The sequence below is a fragment of the Puntigrus tetrazona genome, chromosome 6, assembly GCF_018831695.1.
Source record: "Puntigrus tetrazona isolate hp1 chromosome 6, ASM1883169v1, whole genome shotgun sequence".
Classification (NCBI taxonomy): Eukaryota; Metazoa; Chordata; class Actinopteri; order Cypriniformes; family Cyprinidae; genus Puntigrus; species Puntigrus tetrazona.
In genome coordinates this window covers 20,884,307-20,900,368 of record NC_056704.1, presented here as the reverse complement: position 1 = coordinate 20,900,368, position 16,062 = coordinate 20,884,307, and the positions used below count along the sequence as shown (strand labels likewise).

At 36.0% G+C, this 16,062-nt stretch overlaps 1 protein-coding gene across 1 annotated transcript in view; it reads left to right on the top strand.

Annotated features, from left to right (window-relative positions):
* Nucleotides 1-177: 177 nt before the first annotated feature.
* The window catches only part of tex264a (testis expressed 264, ER-phagy receptor a), a 57,336-nt gene continuing 41,451 nt past the window's right edge, over nt 178-16,062 (top strand). The window contains exons 1-2 of the mRNA XM_043242886.1: nt 178-725; nt 14,915-15,136. Coding sequence (XP_043098821.1) covers nt 468-725; nt 14,915-15,136 — 480 coding nt within the window. The 5' untranslated portion in view covers nt 178-467. The remainder of the gene's footprint in view (nt 726-14,914; nt 15,137-16,062) is intronic.

The window sequence follows — 16,062 nt, the reverse complement described above, 5'->3', positions numbered from 1 at the left end:
CCTTAATTGTATGCAATTTTTTGACTGTATGACAGTAATGCTGACAATTCCACATAACATTTGACAACGCTGAGCATCACTGAATCGAGCTGTTCAAAAGAACCGATTCGCGGAAATGAGTTGGACTTTCCATCACCGTTTGGTTGGCTCGTTTAAAGCCAACCCTCTGAGTCACAGTCACGTGGTGCATCCAGGAAGCAATGCGTAAAGTGTTTCTGTGCAGAGGATAAACAAACGCTCAGCTGTGTCAATAACAAAACTAAAAGACGGGTGTAAACTGACCTGCAGTAAAGCATAGATACTGTAAATGTAACATCTGCAGAGCGACACGGATGCAAATAGGCCTGTTCGGAAAGCGAAAGGATTGATTTTTTTTTTTTGCGTGTACCATCACAGCAACTGACAACTATTCATACACATTGAGCGATTTGCTGTTTGTTTGTTTTTTTTCTGACAGCCGGGCAAAAATGTCTGACTTTGTCATTTTACTGCTGATTCTGTTTTTGGTTATTTGTCTCATCTTAACTCTGGTGGGCTTCGTTTTTTACACCGGGCTTTTTTCTGAAGTCGTGATTCGAACTGGATCTCCTCCGGTGAAAAACATCACGATTGCATATAAGTTCAGAAAAGGATCGTACAGGGCCAGCGGAGCCGCTTTCACGGAGAGCTGCAGCATCGGACCGAAGTTGTCGTCTGTCGGTGTGTTTTACGATGACCCCAACCAGGTTAGGAACTCGGGTTTTTTTTTTCTTTCCTGATTCGGTGATTCTTTGTGCAACTTCACCATCTCTCGTTGTTCTCAAAACAACCTTTCCGCTTTAAATTCGAAATAAATTATAGAACGTTCTTATTTAGAACGGTATCCTAAGTAAAGAACATAAAAAAATCGCTTAAATGTCCTTTTCCCCCTTTTAATTAGAATTTTTCCTCTCGAAGCGATGACGTCAGGTGAATTCACCCGTTACAAAACTATAACTCAAAAACTCAACTGCTTTGTCACAAAACGTAAGAATTGCAGAGAAGTTTGACTGTTGTCTCTATACTACGATACAGTGATGATAACAGTAATACCATGGTGCTTCACCCCGCTACTGAATGACTCGTGTTGCACCAAGTTTCCAAAAATAACCAGCGACGTTACTTTTAGTACAATTGATTAAGGCTTATTGTTACAGGTGCTATTGTTACATTGCAAAACAGTAGGTTTTGAAGCACAGACAAGAGAATCGAGCCTCAAACATGTAATAGCCGTATTTTAAGTGTATAATTTCATCTGGGTTTTAAGACTTACTGAGGTGTTTCCATTAAATAACTCCACGGCCATGTTGTAAAGCAAAGTCTGCTCTGATCCCCAAGTCAATATTATGTTTCATATCTGTTATACAACACTACTTAGTGTGTCAAGCGACTGAATTAGGATACCATGCTGAGCAACTTGGTATAATGTGAAATATTTTATCCAAGAAGAGGACGGATTGAATTGGGCCTGCTTAGCAAACTGTGAAAGAACTACATGCCAAATATTTCAGGTGTCTCAGCAGATAATAGATGAATATTTAAAGCCGAACAGGTCATGTTAAGTAGACTCCCTGGATGGGTGTCATTAACGTCTGCACTGATCTAAGACTGTCATGTGTCATTGAAGCAGTTATGCAGTAATATAGTTCATCCGTATTATGAGGTCGGACGCTGGAACGTTGAGTGCTGTGGTAACTGTTCTAGTTTATTTTGTGCAACTTAGTAGGCATTGCCAACCGGAATGGCTTGCTTGCAAAGTAAGAACTGGGAATGTCTCTTTGGTTCCATATATATAACAACCATACCAGTGTGTTGCTTTTTTTCACCTGAGTATAACCTGTGAAATGGAACAGGTGGGGTTCTTGCGTAATATCTTGCTGGTGAGAGCTGCATTAACAGTCACCTGTTTTGTTTTGTTTTTCTGCTCTGTATGCACATTTGTTTTGAATTGTGACCTGGGATCTCCTGAATTGTAAACTGGGACAAAAAAAGATCGGATTTGAAAAGTACCTTGATTAAAGTACCTAAATTCCATGGATGTTAACATCAAAAGGGAACAAGAAGTCTGGATTTATAAAGGCAAAGGAACTGACAAAAAAATTTTCTTATGCATGCACTAATTGATACCAGTAATTAATATAATGCAGTAAAAAAATGCAGTTCTACATATATCTTTAGAACTGAGGCCTACCTGTTATGGTAGTGGATACCATTATTCCACTAGGGTTTGAAAACCAGATGGAGTTTGATTTCATGTTATACACCAGATAAGTTAACAAGAATATCGGGCTTAGATTTGTTTTTGTGTGGTAATTATACAGTATACAGTATATGACAAGTTGGACAAACAAATAGTTTTTCATTGGATTTTTTAGTATGTGTGAATAAGTTAAAGGTGCTTTACGATGCCATCCTTTTCACAAAAGGTTCTTCATGGGCAAAATAAGGTTCTTCAGATTGTAAAAAGTTGGTTCTTTAAAGAACCTTTGAATGAATGCTTCTTTGTGGAACCAGAAATGGTTCTTTTATGACATCACTTTGAAGAACCTTATAAGTACCTTTTATTTCTAAGAGTGTAGGGTCTCTTTGGGCCATGAAATCGATAGTATTATCAGATAGAGACAGGTTGGTTGCATTAGTGGACAGATTCTATTCAGTGCCTGATTAGCAGAGCTGGGTAGTAACTGAATATATGTGGATTAAGCACTTGTAACTAGTTTATATAACTTTTTTTTTTTTCACAACACTTAAATATTGTATCAACTACTGGTTAACACAACAATTATTATTTGAATTAATATTTAGTGAGATTTTTAGGTAATTAGTAATACATTTGCATTTTCTTTAGATTCATTTTTAAGTGTCACTATTTTTAGATTTACTCTATTTTTACTTTTTTACTTTTAAAATAATTTTACTTTTAAAATCGTTTTTTGAAATATTGGATAATTAAGTAAATGAGTTCAGATTTCATTTAATCGTTCAAATGAAACGTTTTTGTGATATAAGTACAGTACATGTGTGATTAGTTCAGTTGATGGAAGCTATCCATTTAGTTATCAAATATGATTTGAAGGAAAAGCATGAAATAAAAGTGAACAATTTTCAAAATGCATGTTGTTGATCTTAACTGACTTATTTAAATGTTTAATGGTATTTTTTTTTACCTTTTTAATTAAAATACCACAACTCCAGTGAATTGACAGACTTCTCTCTTGTGATGTATGCATGAGTTTTCCTATAATTTTTGTTAAATGTAAATCCCACCCTTTTTTAAATTTTTTTTGCAAGCTCACATTCAGATCTTCCTCTATGCAATCAACAGTCAATGCAAAAAAAGTCCTCACTCTACAATTTTATTAATAATCTGTTTCGCTCAGATGTATGTCACGGTACATAAGAAAAGATCTGTTAAAACCCACTTTTTGTATGAGTTACCTAACTAGTTTAGACCTTATTGGACAGACACTCAGTCAAGTGCATTTGTAATGCCTCTTAGAATAGAAAAAGGAAAATATGAAACCTTTCAGTCACATGCTTCTGCATTCAACACAGGACCAATTGAAACCATTGGTGACGCGACTCAGGCAAAATGTGAGTAATGTGGTTAAAAAAAAAAGACGAATGCCATGCTGGCAGTGGAGTTTTACAGACCGTATTAATGGCTGAAATATTGGCTGAAGGCATGAGTTACACCACGATTTTGTTATGTACGCTCACCAAACCAGCTTACTTATTATTATTATTAGCTTCTATGCTATTACCCATGTGGTACTTGACTTCTGCCGCAGTACTTTTTAACTGGAAAAAGAGACGTGACATGAAATGATACATTTAAATTATATGTTTGTTTCCAGAAAGCTAAATTAAAGGGTTAGTTCTCCCCAAAATGAAAATTCTGTCATCTTTTACTTACCCTTAAGTCGTTGTGAACCATATCATTTGCTTCTACCATGAAACACAAAATGAGAAATCTGGCAGAAATGTTTGAGCTGTTCTCTTTTGTACAAAAGTAGATGGGGACCATGGGCTGTCAAGATTGTGTCCTGTATCTGTGTTCTGAGGAAGAAAGTTAATTCCGTCTTAAAAGATGAGATGGTAATTAAACGATGATGGAATTGTAATTGTTTTAGTGAATTATCTGGATGTTTGCTCTGCTAAACCAATAAGCCAGTGCAAAGTACAGGGTGTTTCCTCAGTGCTGCATAAACTGCCACGTTAACTTACTTGGCTTAAAGTTGATCCCGGTGTTTCAATAAAAATTGTCAAAAACAGGTCATGTGTTTTTGTTTTTGTTTTTTTAATCAGTCATGTAGACCCCTAAACACTAGATGGCACTCATAGTCCAGGATAAAGAACATATCACGCAGTAGAAATGGACTAGGACGAGCCTACAGCTGAATATTAGGGTTGTTCAGTATACTTAGACACGTCACACTTAAAAATGTATGAATGCAATTGTTTTAGAAAATAATCATAATAATTATCATAATAATGTAACTTTAAAAGTAGATTTTATATGTACAGTGACGTGACAGTATACTACGTTTATGAAATATGAATTTTATTAATATTAAAGTGTGCAGTATACTTATACCACACTTAAAAATGTATACATTTAATTGTTTATAGATTGAATTATTATTGTAATTACTACTAATAATAAATATTTTCTCTAAAGCATAGTTGGATACTTCAAACATGAATAGCAACAATGGCATTATTATAGAAAAACTGGGTTTTTTTATACAGTCTAAAACAATTAATATGTTAATAATAGTAATAATATTATGTATGTATGTATATATATATATATATATATATATATATATATATATATATATATATATATATATATATATATATTTTTTTTTTTTTTTCCATTTCTGCAGTGAATAGCTTTTGGTGCCATTTATGTTTAAATATAACTGATGATTTAATCTAGTTGCTTAGAGTTAAGGTTATTATTCTGGTGCCATTCATGTAGCTGGTGAATTTGTTCTTAGCAATATTCCTCCTCAAAGCCAGATAAAGGTCTGTGATGCTGCTCTCCCGCTCACGTGCAGCGGTGACGTCTGAGGGGATTCGCTGTGTTTACTGTCTTTGTATTGAGATGGTGACAGGGTTGGGGTTTTTGATTGGCACTCTCACCTTTTAGTGTCCAGCCACTGTCTCCCCTAAAGCCAATTAGCTTCAGATCTGACTATGATCGGTTGTTAGCACTTGCTGAGGTCGCTGTCCGATTTTAATTGGCATAATGCTCGCCGCTTATTAGCATGCTCTGCTCTCCCGCAGGAGGCAGGGAGGCAGGGGTTGATACGGTCTGTTTCAGAAGGTCAGCTACCAGCGGAGCCGGAGTGTTTGAGCTTGACAGCGTAAAATAGGAGTTTACACTTTAGTGAGGGAGATCGCTTTTGAACAATACTGAGAATGACTGTACCTACTTGCTTATTAGTGCCAGTGGAAACCAGCGATTTGTCTTCAGCATTCAAATGACACTTCTTGGTGGTTCATGTTCTAGGTGCAAACACAGTTTATAATTACAGTACAAACAGTATTTTCATGCGGTATTTCATAATGATGAAAAATGGTTACAATTTAATATAGCTGCTTTATATTTGAATTGATGTTAAAGGCTAATTTATTATAATTTTTTTTTTTTTTAAATAACAACTTAGTGTATAGCATATAGGACTTTTTTTTAACAATGTAAAAGTCACTTTTGATTCATTTACTGTAATTCATCCCTTTATTTCTCAATAAATGTATGCATTGTTTAAAAAAAAAGCGGTTGCTCTTTCATACCAATACTGATTAGTGCAACATTTTGACAGGATTTTTATGACAGCGTTGATCAATCTGTCTGCTTAAAAATCCAATTTTGCAAGGAAAAAAAAAAATAAGTGAGATTAGCAGACTGAGACCTTTATCTTATTAGATAAACAGATGTGGAGAAAATTTTCCTTTGGGGATATTCTGCATTTAAAAAAGTAATAAGTTGCAATGTGTTATGGCAATACTCAACCTATCATGAAAGTGTTTAAAATCACAGTAATATAATATCATGAATATTATAAAAAGAAGAACGTATGGTGATTCACACTCCTAGTATTGAAAGAGTAAACGCTGTCATTTTTCTTCTCAGTAGGTCACATTTTATACATTAGGCTTTCAGCAAAAGTTTTGAAAGTATCAGCAGTCACAGTTGATTTAGGGAATGACTACAGAAACGGTTAAACCAGAAAAAGCTCTGTTAATTTTATCCACCCTAATTTTGACCCGTTTCTGTGGATGAAGCGGTTGGTCTAGGCATTTTGATGCTTATACCAGACATACTGACTCAAGTGATGGTTTGTGACTCATGCAGGGTATTATGAGTCAGAGGTGGGACAACTTTGACTTTAATCTTTTATGCTCTAACTGTGTTTGAACTCTCAATGGTTTTTATATTCAGTCACCTTCATTATTGCCACGCGGCCTTGTGATGCGCCAGCATGAAACCAGCTTATTTATGACTGTTTATAAATGGAAGAGCTTATTCTCTTCGGGTGGTTTATTTAGTCCAGGTGTCTACACTCAGGGCTGATTGGAGAGGATGCTTTTCAGGTTTTTTTACGGCAGTCAAAGTCAATCAGTTGTTACTTCTGTGGAACACAGGCTTGATTAACACTCCCCAGAACCTCCGCAAACACTGACTCAATCATAGAAGTTAATGGTAGAAGCAAAGAGCTGCCATTTAAAACTGGCCTACTTTGTCCAAAGTTAATAAATTGAATTAGCGAATGAATATAAAAACCTTTATAGCTATTTCACAGCACATCAAGTCCCTATACTCTGCCTTACACTTTCATCTTCTAGACTGAAATTGCTTTGACATGTCTTTATTGTTCTCTTTGCTATATCCTGTTTTGTAGGTCAAAAAATATTTCACAGTCAAATACCCAACTAGTTAAATACAGATCTATCTATCTATCTATCTATCTATCTATCTATCTATCTATCTATCTATCTATCTATCTATCTATCTATCTATCTATCTATCTATCTATCTATCTATCATTAAATTTAATGATCTATTATTTAAATTTATCGCATTTGGTTAGGACATCATGTATCAGTAACTAGGCTGTCAACAGCATCCTACAACCCTCTTAGAGCGGTTGCTTTGCTTCTCAGTGTCTCTCAGTTCATCACCTTTGAAGCAGTGCTGCTTCAGCCATCAAAGCACAGCTTTCACTCAATTTCAAGACAATTATTTCTGAACTTCAAATCACTTGCTGTGAGCAGTGTTCCAATTTTTATGCATAATAACCTGCAGGTTTGAGGGCTATGCTAGTTTTTGTAGAATAAAGAGTTAGAGTTGGGCTATTTATTTTTTTAATATCTTTATTTCTATTGAAGAGCTATGCTTTTCAAAAGTTTGGGGTATATATATATAACTAATAAATGATGTGTGTGTGTGTATATATATATATATATATATATATATATATATATATATATATATATATATATATTATATTATTATATATAATATATATATATATTATATATTATTCTACCATTCAACCAAGTAGAAGGTTTAATTGAGAAAATGACCCTAAAGTAGCTCCTGTTTCCTTATGCCAACAACCCACTGACTATTTAAAGTCACAAACGTGTAGTTTTGGATTCTCTTATGAAACATGCTAATACATTTCTGTTTACTGCAGAAAACATTTCTAAGTTGGGCTCTGACCTGATCCCTCATGTTCAGCTTCTTTGAACATTATTTTCTCTTGTTTCCTCATCTGAAGACACAGACCAAGGGAATAAATGCTTTTTACAAGACGGAAAACGAAAGGAGGTGAAAATGCTTTCTTCAGAATGGCTTTCTGTTGTCTCAAGGGACTGGTTTAAAGTTTAGGGATTAAGACCTCATTTTAGATAGCATTAAAAGGTAGACTGTCCTCGCATTTATAGCTATTCATAGCCATCTTGTCCTTTTTAGCACATTATCTGTACGGCTGACCTTAGTGTTCACATGACAAAAAGAAATTAACCAGTCGTGAGTGTTTTGTCCAGCTACTAGCAAAATGTCCTACATGCTTGACTTTTGAATGCCAGTCGCCCTCCTCTGCCTTTTTTAATTAGACCGATGGCGCGAATGTTGCCTTGAGCTGGGAGTTATGATTAGTTCTAGCCTGCTTGCGAGAGCACAACATGACTGATGGACGGTCTTTGTGGTTCCAGGCGCTTCAGTTTAGCAGTGTCAGTCATCTAATGAAGCCGGAATCGAGTGCATGTAAGGTAGACCTGATTTATGTCTAAAGCATTCATTTAATGTTAACCGTCTTTAATAGGTAACCCGAGTTACCCTTCAACTTAATCTGTAGCATGCATTATTAAAAAACAAATGAATCTAAATGGTTTTACTTGAAGCTTCAGGTTGATGGTTTTGGCTGTTGCAGTGCAGATTTTAGGTTGTCCGCTAAATGCAAATACAAAAACTTTGCTCTTGTGATCCATTCCATGAAAACTCAAATATTATCACAGGCTTTCCAAACTGGGCTTTTTTGCATACTCTATTTTCTGCCCCATTAATTCTGTCCAGATTGGCCCCTACCCAACACAGCACCTACGCTTCCCCAGAAATGATACGCCATCAGTTTCAATTTCAGTCAGCATGGGAGGCTATTCAACATTTGAGGGCATTCAGGGCAGCTAATCATCTTGAGGAAATGGCAGGTTATGCATATTCATGGTGCCGTGACCCGCTAGTAAGTTCATCCTTAGGTGCCGTGCTTTTATTTCATAGGTTTTTTTATCAGTAAACCCTACAGTGTGCATGTAATAACAGTAATAACCATAGTAACGGTTACATCAGTGTGTGTGTTGCATTAAAAACAAGTACTTTTTTTAAAAACTTCAATACTTTCCTGTATGTTTGTGCTCTGATTGTTCTTTACATGCAAATTACCTTTCATAACCACCGATGCCTAGTCATACTTTGCAGTATTTCTATATTATTTATATGTTTTTATATGCGCGTATGATTTTTAATATATTCAAATACAAAATGTCACTCAGAGGCATTGTGTATAGCCTGGTTTTGCTTGGGGACTAAAAAATACAGTTAAATTTAAATTAAATGACTTAAAATGACTTAAATTATTCACAGAAATTAACTCTACTTACCAGCTATAACCAAGAACTGGAACACATTTTTGCAATTCATGCCCATGTTTAAGAAATGTCATGTGCAATGCATCTCCTTGCTAGACCCTCAGGAACGCCTTTTTGAATTGATATTTTATTTTCTTTTAAAACATTTTTTTTCCTTTTTTCATATTCTTGGGAAAAACTTTAGCTTTAGGCTTGTCCATAAATTTGTCATTGCTATTATTATTTAATGTTAGCTGTTAATATTAAATAAGTACTGTTAAATATGGTGGTTTCTGCTTGTTGACCTGGATAGTGTTGTTTCATTAGCTGTGTATCTGGAGATGCTTCTTGTGAGTAGTGAAGCTGGTGTTTAAGCTTTATAAATAGCTAAAATTACTAAAATAACAAAAAATTGTAAAGACTAGCTGCATTAGATTTTTATCTGTCCTGCAGCTCCACTAGGTGGTCAGCAGAGGTCTTCCTGAAGCTGATTCAGGATTATATAAAGGTACATCTCCACAAATTTGAATATCGTGAATTTTTTGGTAACTTATTTCAAAAAGTGAAACGTTATTGCAAAGTAAAATGTTTTAAAAGTGTTTTTGTTCTAATTTTGAAGATTAGTCAAAATCCATCACCTCAAAGTATTAGAATATTCATATTTGAGTTTCATGAAATGACCATCCCTACAATACAAATTCTGGGTATCTCTTGTTGGTTGATGCTGCAATAATGGGGAAGACTGACTTGGCAATAGTCCAGAAGACGATCATTGACACCCTCCACAAAGAGATTAAGTCACAGGAGGTCATTACTGAAAGGGGTGGCTGTTCACAGAGTGCTGTATCAAATCATATTACTGTAAATGCAAAATTTACTGGAAGGAAGGAAAAGAAAAGGAAAAAGTGTTCAAGGAACATCTAGGAGTCATCTAGAATCTTCAGGAAAAGATACTTCTGAAGCAATAACAATAGCAGAAGTTACTCAGTGGTCTAAGGTCCTCTTTTCAGATAATAGTACATTTAGCATTTGGAAATCAAGGTCTTGAGTCCAGAAGCAGACTGGAGAGGCACAGAACCCAAGCTGCTTGAAGTCCAGTGTGAGGTTTCTGAAGTCGGTGATGGTTCGGGCTGCTGCGACGTCTGTTGGTGTTTGTCCGTTGTTTCATCAACTCCAAAGTCAATACAGCCTTCTGTCAGGTGATTTTGGATCACTTTATGCTTCCATCTGCTGAAAAACTTCATAAAGATGCTGATTTTCTTTTCCAGCAGCATCTACCCACTGTGCCAAAACCACTTCTAAGTGCTAACCGTGATATTACTGTGCTTGGTTGGTCAGAAAACATGCCTGACCTAAACCCAATGTGGAATCTATGGTATATTTTCAAGAAAAAAAATGAGAAGCAGTTGATCCAACAATACAGACAAGCAGAAGGCTCAATTGCGCCTCATCAGTGATCGCTTCAATCACTCCTCACTGATGCTGGAGTTTGTGCCCCGACCAAGTATTGAGTGCAGAAATTAATATACTTTGAAGAACTTTTCTGCTTTTTTAATTTTTTTATTTTTGGAAACATTGTAATATTTTGAGATATTGGATTTTGACTTTTTTGAGCATTAAGCTCTAGTCATCAAAATGTCATCTAATCATTCAAACTTTTCACTTTTTTGAAACAAGTTACAAAAAATTGTTTTTCACAATATTACAGTTTTTTGAGATGTACCTCTTATATTGCATTATTTAATTCTGAATTCTAATTCGCAGTTCTGCATTTTTTTGATATTATGGGTGAAATTTGTTCTCCAGCAGTTATGTTAGAGGAACACTCTCGAATCTGAGAACAGAATGTGAGCCTCCTATTGCTTTTATGTTGATGCTTTTCTTATTTCCTGCTTATGCCTGTGGTTTGAAACAGGCCTTATCGTTTTCATAGAGAGTAGGACTTCTCACAGAGGTGAGACGTCTTTCCAATACCAGCAAGTTTGCTTTACATGCACAAATCATAAATATTTTAAATTCAAAGTCAGACTACAAAGTTCTTCTGTGCTGTATAACGTCCTGATCTGAAGTAAACTCCATGAACTTTCTAGTAATTACACATCTTTCAGGTTTCTAGAACATTCCACAGGAGATCTCCAAGTGGAACTTTGCTCTCTGTATGAAACGAGGTTGCATATCTGTATATGATTAAATATAACGAGAGAAGAGGTTTCTAGTAAGTATAGTTCTTCAGCAGGTTAAATTGAGGACAGTTCCACCTGCAGTGTCCATACTGAGAAGCACCATGAAAACCCTACTTCAGAAACCAGGGTTAATGAATCAAACCAGGACAGCCATGCTAAGCTCACTATCTGTTTCTTTTCATATGGCTTTGTAGCCTCAAACCCAGCTGGCAACAGCATTGTGAAGGCCTAAGATATGGAGAAATTTGTCTAGCACAAATAAGGCAAGGAAGTCATTACAAAGTTTTATTTATTTTTTTGTTTAAAAAGTCTGATTATATTATATTATATTATATATAACCCATAAAAATATGTATGATAACATTTGAAAAATTAAGTGTTTAATATATATGTATTATTATTATTTTTTGTTTTATTCATTTTTTTTGTTACATTTACTCCAATACTCAAAGTCTGAAGATTTATTGTCTGTGAATTATTTGTCAGTACATATATACTGAGATTGAGAAACGTTTAAAGTGGTCCAAATGAAGTTCTTAGCAATGCGTATTGCTCATCAAAAATTACATTTTTATATATTTATAGTAAGAAAGCATCTTCACAGAGCATGATCTTTAGTTAATATGCTATGGTTTTTGGAATCAAAGAAACATGTATAATTTTGTCCCATACAGTGCATTTTTGGCTATTGCTACAAATATACCTGTACAACATAATAATGTGGTACAGTGTCACACTGATATATTATATATTAATTTCTGAGCAAAGTCTGAAGATTCATCTTATGTGAATTATTTATCAGTGTCTAAATGGTCTGGTTCTGATCATTTTTGCAAAATTTTGTTGATTCTGCGTCTGGATTGCGGCTGCCAGTGCGAACTAGGCAGATGCCTGTTGAATTTTCATGAGTCGCCTCTTGAGCCAAGGCTGAGCCGCCTCGCTCTCTACAATTATGCAGATCTGAGCACCTTAGGGACTCCTGCGGTATGCAGAGAGCTTTTGCCATTTCTCCGCCAACCCTTTAAAAAAAAAAAGCGACACTCTCCCTGACTTGCACGCTCCAAAAACCGTGTGTTATCCGTGAGCAATCCCGAACATAGCTGGGGGGAATTCCCAGAAGTCTTTGCCCCTGGAGGATCGAGCAAAGGGAGAGGATACAGGCTGGGAAAGATGAGAGGGGTAAATCCATGTTACATGTCTGCTAATAAAGAATTACCACCTTTTTATTGTTGCAAAGCCTTCATCTGTCAAAAAACGACGACCCTTGCAAAGCCGAGCAGAGAATTGCTTTTGAAAATTGCTTTTCCCTGCAGCGGGCCTCTGGAGGTAATACAGAGAAAGAACCCAAGCAAATGACAATGCACTGCGTTTTAGTGGCCATCTTGGATTCCCGAGGGCAAAGAGTGCATTCAAAGACCGTTTCCTACATCATCCAGTTCAAATCATGAGTATTCTAAGCAACTGGGGAGGGTGAATGAAGAAGATCCGTTTATAAATGTATCCGCATAGCCATTTTTAGACTGGCTGTTTCAGTGTGCTAGAGAAGAGCAGTGAACCTTGAACGCGAAGATGCGTAACATTGCATCTGTGTGGCCGGCACAACATCTCAAGAACCAATTAGGCTGTGAGAGAAGGCCTTAGCGCACCCATTAGTGTTTATAGCCAAATCTGAGGCGACTGCCAGGAACACTAATCGTAAATAGTTTCTTTTTTTTTCTTGAACTTCTTGAGAACGTATCTTCTCGGTTGTCTTTGATTGGCAGTGTGAAGATTAGTTGGTTTGTTTGAGAGCGCTTGTGGTTATTATTTGAATTGGTACTCCGTTTTCTTGTTTCGTCCACATCGGTTGGTTGAATTATTTGACATAAACAGGCAAACGACAAGTGAAGGGAAGTGTATGTGTAGACCTTCTTGCTCTGAGTAATTGCCTGTTGTCTCTTGGGTGCTCGGTCTGGAGAACTGCCAGAAATTCCCACTTTATTTGCTGACAGTTGTGTAGGATGGCAGCGATGGAGAGAGTTCTGAATACCATCATTAGTCCCCGGTTGGAGAAACAAGCTCTTCGTGCTGGGAAAAGGGACAAAATGCGCACAGAGAAAAGAAGCATGGCAGGGTAGAGAGAGTGAGAGAGAGAGAGAGAGATAGAGAGTGGAAAGGATGGAAGTGGAAAAGAAAGGCAAACCAGGTAACGGAAAAAGGATGTACTGTAGATACGTTTAGGAAGATGGTGGTTCTTGTCAACGCTGTCAAACTTTCGAGAACGTCATCTTATCCTTCCTCAACAACACTGAAGTGCAACATTCAGTCTAAATTACGGATGTTAGCGAACATATTGAATCATTCACCGTAGTGGGGCGAACACATGTTAGATAAATAATTAGAGATGGCAACTTCATAGATGCCTTAATTGTTTTGTCATTATTGTTTTATCGGATTGCTAGCTCCAGTGCACATGTGATTGTGAGGGGAGTTTTTAAACTATGAGTCTTGAAACTCTTTTGTAGATTCTTGTCGATGACATGGTGTGTGAAATAATAGATCAGCAAAGAAACACAGACGGGAAGAAACCATATGGCCAACCACAGACTGTTTAGAAAACCATGAGGAACTTTGCTGAAATGTGTGTAGACTTTGTGATCTGACCAGAAATATCAGCGATTAAGTTCTACTAAAAGGATTATTGTAACAGCCTGGTGCAATATTTAATACTGTTTAAAAGTTTGGGGTCAGTAAGATTTTTGTTCAGTTAGGATGCTTAACATAGTCAAAAGTGAATTGTACAAATGTAAAACATTATTTTTCCCCCTTAAAAGCTCACACTTTTAGTTTGCTTCATAAAAACCTCGATAATCTATAATTGGGTTAATACATAATTTTCAATTTGTTTTCAAGTGACTAAATGGCTAAACATTGAATTTTTTTCTTCTTCAGAAAAATGCTTCCCCCTGTGAAAAATAAATGTTTTTATTAAATGTTAACTTTTAGAATACTTAAAATATATTCATCCATTTCAAAACTTTCTATCCATTAAAGAATCCTGAAAAAAATATTAACATCATAATCATTTTTAACAGCGATAATGAAAGGTTTTTGAGCAGAATAAATTCTGAAAAATCATGTGACGCTTAAGACTGGAATAATTGCTGCTGAAAATATTGCTCTGCCTTCAAGGGAATACATTATAATTTAAATGTATTAAAATAAAAACAGCTACTTAAAATTGTAATAATATTCCACAAGTTCAACATCCATATTGCTGTTTTTACTAGATTTTTGCTGAACATTAGACACTTCTTTCAAAACCATTTTGACCCCATGTTTTTGAAGGTTATTATATATATATGTGTGTGTGTGTGTGTGTGTGTATATATATATATATATATATATATATATATATATATATATATATATATATATATATATATATATATATATATATATATATATATATAATGACTTTGGGTCCTTGCATCAGTATTATGAATATATGTAAATCAGTATTCTAATGTTACATTGCAGGTACAGTATTCAACACAATCTGAAGTAATCTCTCTCTTTGTGTATTTTAGACTCAAGCAGATCAGTGTCGGTACGTAGTGGGCAGCATACTGTGTGAAAATGAAGAGAAACCTGATGAAGAGCTACAGCGCCTGTATGAGAAATTCGGCTACAAGGTCATTTCCTTCCCAGAAGTCACCTGTGCCGTAACTTCCTCGTTTCCAAACAGATGCACTCTGTCCCCCGTCTGCGGCGCTTACAGAGTCTATCCAGAGCTACAACAGTACATAAAGGTAACAGTTTTGCATATTTATATATCTGACTCATAATTACTAACAAAGAGCTACTGCAGGATTGTTTTCTTTTTATGTTTAATGTATTCTGCTTATGTTTTTCTTTTTCAAAAAAGATAACTGAACTTATAGTTTACAGTAAATCGAAATCCCATCCCATTGTATGACGTGTTGTGTAGTGCTATTGAATAGCATGGTTTATAAATATAAATCATCTATAAGCCATTCTTACAGCTTAAAATATCCTACAATACGCAATATTTGGCCAAGCGGAGTGCAGCTCTCTGCTTTATATATTGTAATTTTCATGCCGCTGTATGCACCTCACTTCGATGGTGGTCAATATCTGGCAGATCTAATGGAGGACAGTGTGAGGAATGTGTGTAAATGGGAGGAAACGACCTTAACAACTTCTGAATGGACAGATAACTGGATAGAGAGATGGTAAAGAGGCCGTTAATGAGGTCAGTTTGTGTGAGCTTGCTAGTTGGCGTCTAGCAGCAGGAGTTCAGTACAGTTCAGTGCTGTGAGATAATGTGATGGATAATGCGCTACTTACCATGTGTGAACCGTAATGACATGTGAAACTCGAGGTGCTATTTGTATAGGTGTCGCTTTGCTGGTGCTAATGCCGTTCTTGGTCTTTTTACAATAAGTAACCACCTAGCGTACGTAAGCGGCTAGCTATCAATGCCTTGGCGGCTACCTATAATAGCTGTGCATTGTGGTGGCTGTTCACATTGGCTAAAGAAGGCGCAACCAAAGTTGGCATCCTCGTGGCTTGCGATATTGGCATGACAATGTGTCCTAGTTGCCGCACTGGCGCGGGCCGTCTCATACAGTTACAAAGCAGCCTGTACCAGATGCTCACTTATTTCCCTAGATGAAAATGAAACTCACTATCCTCGAATACAAAGAATTTCTGT